The sequence below is a fragment of the Carcharhinus amblyrhynchos genome, chromosome 10 (genome assembly GCF_965287045.1).
Source record: "Carcharhinus amblyrhynchos chromosome 10, sCarAmb.v2.hapA, whole genome shotgun sequence".
Taxonomy (NCBI): domain Eukaryota; kingdom Metazoa; phylum Chordata; class Chondrichthyes; order Carcharhiniformes; family Carcharhinidae; genus Carcharhinus; species Carcharhinus amblyrhynchos.
This window is the reverse complement of record NC_137333.1, coordinates 68,378,791-68,391,279: the sequence shown is the minus strand read 5'-3', so window position 1 is coordinate 68,391,279 and position 12,489 is coordinate 68,378,791. Positions and strand designations below refer to the sequence as shown.

General features: G+C 40.4%; 1 protein-coding gene across 2 annotated transcripts in view; it reads right to left on the bottom strand.

Annotated features, from left to right (window-relative positions):
- ddx10 (DEAD (Asp-Glu-Ala-Asp) box polypeptide 10) overlaps positions 1-12,489 on the bottom strand; it is a 275,069-nt gene that overhangs the window by 209,180 nt on the left and 53,400 nt on the right. For both annotated transcript variants that reach the window (XM_080197274.1, XM_080197273.1), the window contains 2 exons: positions 9,272-9,434; positions 7,656-7,740 (listed from right to left, as the gene is read on the bottom strand). In XM_080197274.1, the coding sequence (XP_080053400.1) occupies positions 7,656-7,740; positions 9,272-9,434 (248 nt within the window). The remainder of the gene's footprint in view (positions 1-7,655; positions 7,741-9,271; positions 9,435-12,489) is intronic.

The following is a 12,489-nucleotide window of genomic DNA, read 5'->3' as shown; positions in this document are numbered from 1 at the left end:
CAACTTGTGTTAAATTTATCAAATCAAGCCCCAGATAGCCTTATTCCATTCTTAACAAAAATAAGTCAGTTTACTGCTCATCCCATCTTTTAGATTATTTGAAGGCCTGCAGCATTGGATCCAACACCGGATTCCTGAACATCAAAACCAGAGTATTCCAAAACAGACAGAATCAAATTCTATACCACACAGAAAACCAAAAGTCAACTGAAAGGTGAATGCAGAACAAAGAACCCAATTTCCTTTGTTAAGATTTTGTAACGTGAGTTTTAAAATCAATGATTACCTCCTTATTAAATTGGCATTTCCTCATCGAAAGAAATATATTTAGAGAATAAAAGTAGAGTTTTTATTGTGGCAATATTGCTGATATATTACTTTTGTCAGTCTTCACAGCAAAAAGAAGAGGATAATATGCCTGACATTCCAAAGGAATTAACAATAAATCAAGAACTAGAACTCACTGAAGTAAACAACAAAACAGTATGTATTAGGTAAAATGACAAACCCTGGGATTCATGGTTTCCATACTAGGATTTTAAAAGATTTACGTGAGAAAACTACAGATTGCTTGAGCTAAAATCTTCCAAAGCTCTCTAAATAAAGGAAGAAAATGAAAGGGAGACCCACATTATAGACTGCCTTTTATGAACTTGGGATCTTCTAAAGGACTTTACAGCCAAAGTACTTTTGAAAGGGTGGTCGCTGTTGTAATGTAGGAAATATGGCAGCCAAACAGCAAAGTGATAATGACCAGGCAATTAGTTGGTGATGTTGATTGAGGGATAGGATACTGAAGATAACTCTGCTCTTCTTCAAAATAGTGCCTCCTGAGGGGAGCAGATGCGGACTCGGTTTAACAACCCATCCGAAAGATAGAATCATAGAATCACTACAGTGCAGAAGGAAACCAGTCAGCCCATCAAGCATGCACCGACAACATCCCCTCTCAAGCCCTATCCCCGAGCACCATATATTCCCCTGACACTAAAGGAAATTTAGCATGGTTAATCAACCTAACTCTCACATCTTTGGACAGTGGGAGGAAACCAGAGCACCCGGAGGAAACCCACGCAGACACGGGGAGAATGTACAAACTCCCACACAGTCACTCAAAGCTGGTATTGAACCCAGATCCCTGGCACTGTGAGACCGCAGTACAAACCACTGTGCCATCATGCCAGTACCAACAGTGCAGCTCTCCCTCAGGACTCCACTGGATTGTCAGGCTAGATCACTGCACCAAAAGCCTGGAGCAATCTTCTGACTAAGAGGCCAGAACGCTATCAACTGAGCCATAGCTGGCACTTGTAGATTGCACTACAGTGCCACGGCATTATCCACTTGACAGAGCAGGCCGAGTCTCAGTTTAAAGTCTCATTCAAAAAGCATTAAGGCATTGTTCCTTTCGGATTTTAAAATTGCAAAGTAGAGTCAAATATTTAAGAAATGTGAGACAGAAAAACCAGGAAATTATAGATCTGTTAGTCTAACACCTATCATGGGGCAAGTTAATGGAATCCATAACTAAGGAGAGAATTGAACACTTAAGAGCAATTTGAACTGATTGCAGAGCCCCAGTGCAGATTAGTATTGCATCAATCAAACCTGATTTTGAGAGAAAGTAACTAAAGTAGCAGATTGAGGAACATCCATTGACCTAGTCTGCATGGACCTGCACACAGCATTTGACACTTCCACATGAAAAAGACTTTGCTAAAGTTAGATCTCATGGAATTGAAGCAAATTATTGGCCTGGTAGGATGATTGATTAGGCTGTGGAAGTCAGAAAGAAAGAATAATGGGTATATAAGTTCGAAGGAACTGACTAGTGATATCCCTCAAGGATCTGCTTGAATCTTTGCTCATTGTATTCATTGATGACAACTGAACAGAGAACTACATGTTCAGGTTTGCTGATTACACAAAGATTAGTGAGAGTAAGTAATCTAGTTGACAGCACAAAGTTACAAACCGACAATGAATGATTAAGTGATTAGGCAAAACCGTAGCAGATAAGACTTCAACACAAGTAAGTGCAAGGCCATTTCTTTTGGACCAAAAAAACAGAAAGCTCCAAGTATTATTTAGATGGTAGAGGAGCTGAATGTCTAAGAGATTTTGGGGTGCAAGTACACAGATCATAAAAATGAAAGAAAACAAAAATGAAAAAAGGCTAATGAAATGTTAGCCTTTATAACTAGAGGGCTGGAATATCAATATAATCGGAAGGAAATTTTGCTACATCTGTACACCTGATTAAGCAACATTGAGAATTGCATACTGTACAGTTCTGGATATTGTGTGTTAGGATCGATGGCCTTGGAAGGAGCACAATGCAGATTCACCAAGGGGTAGATTATGAGGAGAGATGAAATAAACTAGATTTGTTTGCCCTGGGGTACACAGAAGGTTAAGGGATGTTTTTTTTTAGTTAAGACTTTTTTTTAAGGCAGATAAAGAAAAACATTTCACAACAGTAGGAGAGACTGAGGCAAGGTGATATATTCTTAAAATCAGAGTCAGGCAGTTCAAGAAAGAAAAGTGCAGGGACAATTCTTCACACAGGATAGTAGAAATGGTGAAACACTCTTCCACAAAAAGCAGCAGGCGTGAGCTCAATTAATACTTTCAAATATGAGATAGACTTTTGCAAGAATATCAAAGGACAAGGAACAAAGGTAGATAGAGTTGATACAGTTATGCCATTATTTTACTGAACAGCAGAACTGAATGGAATGTACAAACAGAATTACACCAATGTTTTTGCACTGCTAATATAATTTGTAAAGCACAGGGTCACCAGAACACTACACTTCCTTCATAAAATATTATTCATTGATACATATGCATTAAAAGCCCTTTGCATTTGAAAAGTTAATTCAAACATTGCAAATTTGCTAAATATTATAATAACATTTTGATTGACTAAAGCACAATTCCCCTAAAGTTTCTCTTGAATCTCCTACAAATGGTAAACAACAGATATTTGGACTGAACTGATTGAGACTGAGGACAAAATCTTTCCATAGCTTATGGAAAAGCTAGACCTGGAAAAACAAGTGATCCTGAGTAAATTACACAGTTGAGAAAATGTGAAAAGTTATGAATAATTTCTATTGAACCAAAAAGGTTCCACTTCATGCCTTTGCTAGATTTAATTAGAACCATTGAATCCCTACAGTGCAGAACTCTTATTTTTTGAAAATGCACATCAACACAGTAACTAAATAGTGGAGACTGAACAGCAATAATAATGGGCAAAACAGAATCAACCAACCAGCTGTAGAATTTTAATACATAGCATAATGATAGATTACATATTTCCAGAAACTGATCTCAACTGATAATCTGCAATTCAATTATCTGAGAGATGTAGAACTCATCCTGAGCCTGTACAGAGCTTTCTATTTTGGGACTCTACCATTTTAGGAGGCTACATCTATAAAATATCAGATGAATATTAACTGACATTTTTGTACATCAGCTTTGAATACCTCTCCATTCTCTTTAGCATTCCTGTAAAATGACTAGAAAAATAAATAAACTAGAAAATAATCATTGCAATGTGGTACTCGTTCAATGTGCAATCAACATCATTTTATTGCCAAACATCTCATCACACATTTGCTACACAACTTTTGAGTTTTTCTTATCCAGGATCAATGCTTATGTTAGTTGTTTGCAGCTAGAACACGTGACAAGGAATTGCTGCGATCAGTTTCAAGGAGATCAGCGCATAACCAATACAAGCAATGCACCATTTCCACTCAATGCTTTGCAGTGAAAAGCATGTCCCAGGCTGAACCAAGGTCAGATCACTTTGGACATTTGTTACAAGACTATCAAGATCCATGGAAAATGACATTTCTTCTGCTTCCCTGTTTCCTTCATCATGTTCCAAACTGGATATATTGTTTTACTGTTGAACCCAAAATGGGAGGCCAATCTAATTCCATCATAGCTTTGACCAATAATAATTTGCATTGATATAGCACTTTCAATACACTAAAATATCCCAATGCACTTTGCAGTATCATGATCAATCAACATTTAATGCTAAGCCTCAAGGAACATTAGGACAAATAACCAAAATCTTATTCAAACAGAGAAGGTCTGAAGGGGAGAAGAAAATCAGAGTGCATAAGAGGCCAAAATTGGAGAAGACAGAAACCTGCTGGTACAATGAGAGGAAGTATCCAGGGTTATAGGCTATTACTCTTTGTAATTTTCTTCTTCAGAAAGCAGCAGGGGCTTTATTCAAGACTGAATCAAATAGATTCTTGGTAGACAAGGGAGGCAAGGGTAATGAGGAGCAGACTGGAAAGTCAGGTCAGCAATGATCTTATCAAATGGTGGAGCAGACTCGAAGGACCAAAGGGCCTATTCCTGCTCCCAAGTCCTAAGTTTGTAAGTTCATAAATTCATAAGATATAGAATTAGGCCATTCAGCTGATCGAGTCTGCTCTGCCATTCGACCATGGCTGGTATCTCCTCATCCCCACTTTCCTGCCTTTTCTCCATAACCCTTCAACCTATTGCCAATTAAAAATCTGTCTAACTCCTCCCTAAATTTACTCACTTATCTGCTGCATTTTGGGGTGGCAAATTCCACAGATTCACAATCCTTTAGGAGTAGTTTCTCCTCAACTCTGTTTTAAATTTGCTGCCCCTGATCTTAAGGCTATGACTTCTCGTCCTAGAATGCCCCTCCAGTAGAAGCATCCACTCCACATCTACTTCATCCATACCTTTCATCATCTTGTATACCTCAATTTCATCTCCCTTCATTCTTCTAAATTCCAGACAGTATAGACCTAAACTGTGCAATCTCTCTTCACACAACAAACCCCTCATCTCTGAAATCAATCTAGTGAACCTCCTCTGAACTGCCTCCAATGCCAGTACATCTTTCCAAAACTGTGCACAATATTCACCAATGCCTTGTATAGTTGTAACAATACTTCTTCCTTACCTTTATATTCTATTCCTTTAGCTATAAATGCCATCCTATATTTTCCTATGTTTAGAGAGGGTGGAGGTAATCAGGGAAGGATTTAAGCTCAGGAAAGCAAATTACCAAATTGAGTAGTTGTCCAAAGAAAGAGAAACATAACTAACTCATCCTTAGTCACAAGGCAGCAAGACCAGGTTGTTTAGCTGTAACAACACTATGTGCCTAGTTAAATGAATAATTTAATAATTTGAGAAGCTCAGGATAGAGTTTGATTGCCAGACTGATGTCAATGTAAATTAGCAAACCAAGTTTTAACAAGTCAAGACATTGCATCCAAACCTCTTCAATGACAAGTAAACAAGTTAACAATATAATCAGCCCCATTGCATTCAGATGAGTAAATCCATTGGCTTGAAGGATTAATATGTAAAATAGAATTTACAAAGTATATTTGCACAGTTTTAAATTCTCCACAAACCAGCTAAGCCATAAAATGAGACATATTGTACTATGTATGACTCTACACACAATACTCTGGTATTTTAAAGATAGTAAAAAATCTAATGTGATGAATAGTATCATTTAAAAAACAACATACAACTGAAACAAAAGGGAATTACAATGTCCTAGTGAATATATTCCAAGTTTTTCAGAAATTATAGGGTGACACAGTAGCCTAGTGGTTAGCACTGTTGCCTCACAGCACCAGAGACCCAGGTTCAATTCCAGCCTTGGGTGACTCTGTGTAGAATTTGCACATTCTCCCCAAATCTGCATGGATTTCCTCCCACAATCCAAAGATGTGGATTAGGTTGATTGGCCATTCTAATTTGTCCCTTAGAGTCAGGGAGATTAGCAGGGTAAATACAGAGATAGGGCCTGCCTGGGATTGTCATTGGTGTGGGTTTGATGGGCCGAATGGCCTTCTGCACTGTAAAGATTCTATATAATGCATCCTTTATGTCATATGCCTTGAAAAAAATTCATATACTATCAGATGCAATGGAAACCGGTCTCTTACCAACTACTAAATGTAAATCTACTGATTTCACATCAAATATTCCTTTTCTAATAAGAAAGTTGATCCATTCCCACCTCATCATCCACTGCCCCACAACGACTCCTCCCTACTCTGCTGCATTCTGTTCCAAGGGGAGAATTCTCAGTGGACCAGCTCCCAAAAAATAATACTGTTGCAAATTTCAGGTCTATCTTAGGATATAGCTCAGATCTATCAGTCCCCAGATAGTTGGAGATCAGATGTACTCTAGAAGATGCACTTATAGAACTCCTCAAAAGTCCCAACTCAAGGACTCTGTGGGAAACATTCAGGAAATTTGAAGTCCAATGGATCCTACTCCCTGGGACCTTCCAAGTCTGAGTTAGTGTCAGAGACTCTGGATGGTTCCCATTTCTTACTTAGATAGTTACCCAGAGAATGTTAGACAGGAAAAGACCTAGTTTGGTAACTGTGGTAAACTGGTAAACCTACCGGACGCCACCTGACTAGACCCCAGTTTCTGACTCCCTTCCTGAACACCACCAGCTGCCTCTGAGCCCGACCACTTCCTACCCACCTCACTCAACTACCCAGCTACATGCCTCACCCACTTACCACCCTACCCACCGACCCTTACTTTCTCCCACTGATCTTTTCAAAGAAACTTTTGGATAATTAAACTCTTTATTTACCAAAATGCACCATTTGGTGCCATAAAAAGGGAGCATGGATTCCCTTTGCTGCTCCCAATGAAGTTTGCTGCACTGAGTCAGATGTGAAAGATCCACCATTGGAAGATCACTCAGAAAAAACAGAAGGAAGCAAATGTGCATTTTTTTTGTCTGATCAGGGTCGGAAATAGGGTTTCTAATCCTGATTGGAAGATCTGGGCCATTATCACTGGCTTAAAACTCAAGACATACCCATAAGCAACACCCAAGTCATGCACCTAGGAGTTGCACCACCCCTCATCTCCAGAAAGTGGAATATCTGCAGAAACCCAAATTCAAATGGCTAGTTTCATCACAGCCACAGTAACTGGTGTTGATCTTTGATGTGCCACTGAAATGAAAATGAATTATCTGCTGTCCCCAGAAATGTAGTGCATCTTCAGTGTCTGGTTCACAAACATATCAGCCCTTCTCTGGCTTAGAGGACTGATAATGATTAAACAGGGTTGTGCAGAGATAATTTGGCCCCCAAGTAATAATTTCAATTAACTGCAACTAATTAATCTTGAATTAAAAATTATAAAACTGTAACTAAGGAATTAAATAAAATAAAGAAATAAAGTTAAATTAGTACTTCGGTTCATGCTGTTTAAGTTAAATATTAAAGTCCTTATTTATACGTGTTAATTTTCACCAAGAAGATTTCTTTTTCCACAACCATTAAATATTCTGCTAATATACCAGTCATGTACACACATCATTTTGGCTCCTTATGCTACTTCTGGTCACTAACGCATAGTGCAGGACACATGAAAGCCATTTAAATTTTCATGACAGAACATTCATTTCAGCTAAAGGAAAATAATTTGCCCAAGTAGAAAAAAAATTAAAATTTATGATAGTTTAAAAATAGAATATTTTGATCTATAATTTTCCACCTCATGTTCTGCACATGCACATGAGTAAGAATATTACAAGAATTCCCAAGAGACATTTTGAAATGTGTGGCTGCACATCATCACCATACCTGGCTGTCCTCCCTGCTCTATGAATGTAAGTATTAGCATCCTCTGGACAATCCAACTGAAGAACCCAGTTCACGGCAGGAAAATCTGGAAAGAGAAACAGTCAAATAGCTTCAGGAATAATCTACCAGTACACACATTTGTGCCATGCTTTTTATTTTAGCTATGTGCAACGGTATAAGGTAAAGTCTTCATAGTCCCAGATGACCATGGCCTGCTCTCTCCTTTGAGGGAGAAGAGCTGACTGGTGGTGATTTAACCTGAGAGTCACTTCAGGTGAGAGGCAAGGTTGAGAAGGCAGAGCCTTTGTGAATGACTTCAGCCAGTATAGAAATTGAACGCATGCTGTTGGCATTGCTCTGTATCATGAACCAGCTGCCCTGAAGCCATTATTGTAAAACTTAAAACATTCTCAGCAATCCTATCACAAGCATGCAGTTCCAGATTTTATAGTCAATAGTGAAAGAATGGTGCTTGCCATTCACTACAATGATAGTTGTGCAGAGTTTTCACAAGCCTTTACGCATAGACCCGCAATCTGATCCAGCACTGCGCCCTCTGCAGGGCACCTGTGAGCAGGGCAAGAATCAACAAGGCTCTTCAACCAATCATGGCAAGCATCATCACTAAACAATCCAATTCTAAAACAGGAAGCATAAAATAGAATGACAAAGGGAAATAAAGATTGGGAAAGAAAGCTGAGAGAATGAATGATTAAAGACAGCAAAATTAAAACAACACAGTTTACATTTTCTTATTAAATCTCCAACAATAGTCAAATTGTGAACAAATACTGTAGACACCATATTTCTAATTTTAGAGTTCAGGTCCACAGAATTATTGTCATACAATATGAGTGATCATACCATTAAAAATTCACTTATGTTTGAACTTTCCATAACTTTCCACAGCACTTATGGGTTGCCATTGGGAAACCTCAACTTCAAGCCCTTACAGTGACTTCACTGCAGTCTATCGGCAAAGCACAATTATAGTACAGCCCATGGAGAAGCAGGGAAGTCGAATTTCTGGCTTTCAGCATTTAACTTTGTAAGCTGCTGGCTGATTATTTCATGATAATGGTTAGCCTGACTGTTATTCTCAATGCAACATTCAAGCACTCATGTGATAATTTAATTGAGGAGCCCAGGGTTCAATTCCAGCCTTGAGTGATTGCCTGTCTAGAGTTTGCATTTTCTCCCCGCGTTTGCATAGGTTTTCTCCAGGTGCTCCGGTTTCTTCCCACAGTCCAAAGTTGTACAGTTTGCAATGATTGGCCATGCTAAAATTGCCCCTTGGTGTCCCAAGATCTCTAGGATGGGGAATTAACAGGTTAAATACAGGGATAAGTCCCGAGTAAGATGCTGGAGAGTTGGTATGGACCAGATGGGCCAAATGGCCTCCTTTTGTACTGTAGGGATTCTATGAGAAGTTGAATGAATGCATGGCAGAGCACAAAGGACAGTATATGTATAAACAGGCACAGAGAACAGTTTTAGAAATAATCAAATGAGTTTTTCAAAAGCAAACCAAGTAGGAAGAGAGAAACATGAAAAAATAAAAGTTTCAAATTGTCTTATACTTTTAAACATAGTCTTCACCCCTGTACTCTACGTACCAAGTCCTCGAGCAGCTATGTCTGTTGCAAATAGTACAGCAGCCTTTTTCCGGCAAAATTCATTGTAGACCTCAACTCGTTTCATCTGTTGTTGCTTGCCATAAAGAGCCAGAACTGGCATACCAGGACGAAGACGGCAAAATGCACGGAACAGATACTGGACCTAATGTACAGAAAAGGAGAGTGAAGGATTTAATAAATCTTGAACCCAACCCTCTCCCAAAAAAACAATTAAAGTTAATTTTATTCCTCCATTTTACTGATGTAAAGCTGCAGGTTACAAATATATAAAGAGGAGGAGGCTGGCTAGAGTGAATGTTGGACCCTTAGAGGGTGAGAGGGGAGATTTAGTGGTAGGAGATGAGGAAATGGCTGAGGCCTTAAATAAGTTTTTTGCCTCGGTCTTCACGGAGGAGGATGCGAATAGATTGCCAGATATTAAAGATAGAAGGATGGTAGGAGTTGAGGGCCTGAATGCGATTACTGTCACTCGAGAGGTAGTGCTTGATCGACTAGCAGGACTGATGGTGGACAAGTCCCCAGGACTGGATGGAGTGCATCCCAGGGTTCTGAAGGAAATGGCAGAGGTGATAGTGGATGCCTTAGTGATTATTTACCAAACTTCGCTGGATCCCGGGGAAGTGCCGGAAGATTGGAAAACGGCTAATGTTACGCCGCTGTTTAAAAAAGGTAGCAGGCAAAAGGCAGGGAATTATAGGCCGGTTAGTTTAACGTCTGTTGTTGGAAAAATGCTTGAATCCGTCATCAAAGAAGAAATAGCGAGGCACCTGGAAAGGAATGGTTTGATAGAGCAGGCGCAGCACGGATTCGTTAAGGGGACGTTGTGTTTAATGAATTTATTGGATTTCTATGAGGATGTGACTAGTGCGGTAGACAGAGGGGAACCAGTAGATGTGGTGTTTCTCGATTTTCAAAAGGCCTTTGATAAGGTGCCACACAAAAGGTTGCTTCAGAAGGTTAGCGGGCATGGAGTTGGGGGTAAGGTGTTAGCATGGATAGAGGATTGGTTGTCTAATAGGAAGCAGAGAGTTGGTATCAATGGGTGCTATTCTGATTGGCGGTTGGTGACTAGTGGAGTGCCCCAGGGATCGGTGCTGGGGCCTCAGCTATTTACCATTTATACAGATGATCTGGAGGAGGGGGCTGAGTGTAGGGTGACAAAATTTGCTGATGACACGAAGATGAGTGGAAAAGCAAATTGTGCGGAGGGCGTGGAAAGTCTGCAGAGAGATCTGGATAGGCTGAGTGAGTGGGTGAGGACCTGGCAGATGGAGTGCAATGTTAGCAAGTGTGAGGTTATCCACTTTGGCAGGAATAGTAGTAGGAGGGACTACTATTTAAAGGGCGAAAAGCTGCAGCATGCTACGGTGCAGAGGGACCTGGGGGTCCTTGTGTATGAGTCACAAAAACCCAGTCTGCAGGTGCAGCAGGTGATCAAGAAGGCGAATGGAATGCTGGCCTTTATAGCAAGGGGGACTGAGTATAAAAGCAGGGAAGTCTTGCTGCAACTGTACAGGGCACTGGTGAGGCCGCAGCTGGAGTACCATGTGCAGTTTTGGTCGCCGCACTTGCGCAAGGATATTTTGGCCTTGGAGGGAGTGCAGAGGTGGTTCACTAGGCTGATACCGGAGATGAGGGGGTTAGACTATGAAGAGAGACTAAATAGACTGGGTCTGTACTCGTTGGAGTTTAGAAGGATGAGGGGGGATCTTATAGAGACGTATAAGATAATGAAAGGGATGGATAGGGTAGAGGTAGAGAGATTCTTCCCGCTCAGAAAGGACAGCAGGACTAGAGGGCACAGCCTCAAGATAAGGGGGGGGCAGTTTAGAACAGAGTTGAGGAGGAACTTCTTCACTCAAAGGGTGGTGAATCTCTGGTATTCTCTGCCCGTTGAAGTGGTGGAGGCTACCTCACTAAATATATTTAAGACAGGGGTAGATAGGTTTTTGACAGACAAGGGAATTAAGGGTTATGGGGAAAAAGCAGGAAAGCCGAACTGAGCCACTTCAGATCAGCCATGATCTTACTGAATGGCGGAGCAGGCTCAAAGGGCTAGATGGCCTACTCCTGCTCCTATTTCTTATGTTCTTTTGTTACTTTTCTTTGAATTTCCATTTCAAGAAAGCCCCTCTCAATCCAATGTTTCAAGAAAGCTCCTCACAATCCAACATGCAGGTTGACAGTCAAACAAGAATATCCTGCACCATTCAGAAAATAACATGCCAATGCTTGCAATTTGCAGTATTTCTTCAAACTATCCCTCAATGCAGCACAAATTGCAAGCATCAACAACCCTAATGAAAATCTGCCTACGGTTCCATTTTAATTAAAAAGTCAAACAGTGCAAAACAAGCTATACACCTTACAAAATTTTTAAAAACTACATTTCTTGCCCTTTCAAAACTCAAACACAGCTGAAGAACAGACGAAAGGGGTATACCGCAAACACATACAACTGTAAAACAACCCTGAGTGAAGAGTCACTGCCTCGAGGAAACATTTTACCAGTTACGTTTGTTTTCACTACATTGAATTCCAGAATTTTTAAGAGTGCTTTGGGATTTTAGTCCACAATTCAGTGTGTCTTTGAGTAAACTAAAGCCAATAGCTGCACATATACAATAATAACCAGTTGTCTGTTTTTGATGCAGTCAGACAACTTTTTCCACTGTTCATGTGAGGGTCCACAGAATTTAATCCGGGACTACTCAAATCCTCATGATTTGATCACTTCTATGTTCCTGTGGTGGTTGCTTTACCTTCTGGTCAAGACAGCCCCCCCAGTTCAGCTCGTGTTTGCATGGCGCAGCATGGTGGCACAGTGGTTAGCACTGCTGCCTCACAGCGCCAGGACCCAAGTTCAATTTCAGCGTTGGGTCACTGTCACTGTGGAGTTTGCATGTTCTCCCCGTGTCTGCGCAAATTCCCTCTGGGTGCTCTGGTTTTCTCCTACAGTCCAAAGATGTGTGGGTTAGGTTGACTGGCCATTAGAAATTGCCCCTCAGTGTCAGGGAATTAGCAGGGTAAATATGTGGGGTTACTGGGATGGGGCCTGGGTGGGATTCATGTCGTTGGAGGCTCAATGTAGTGATTCAATGAATAATAGCTCAGGATAGCTTTGCAGTGTCCTCTGTAAGATGCAAATGGCAGATCATAGACTTTGGACACAAAATTGGCATAGTAGCACACAGCTG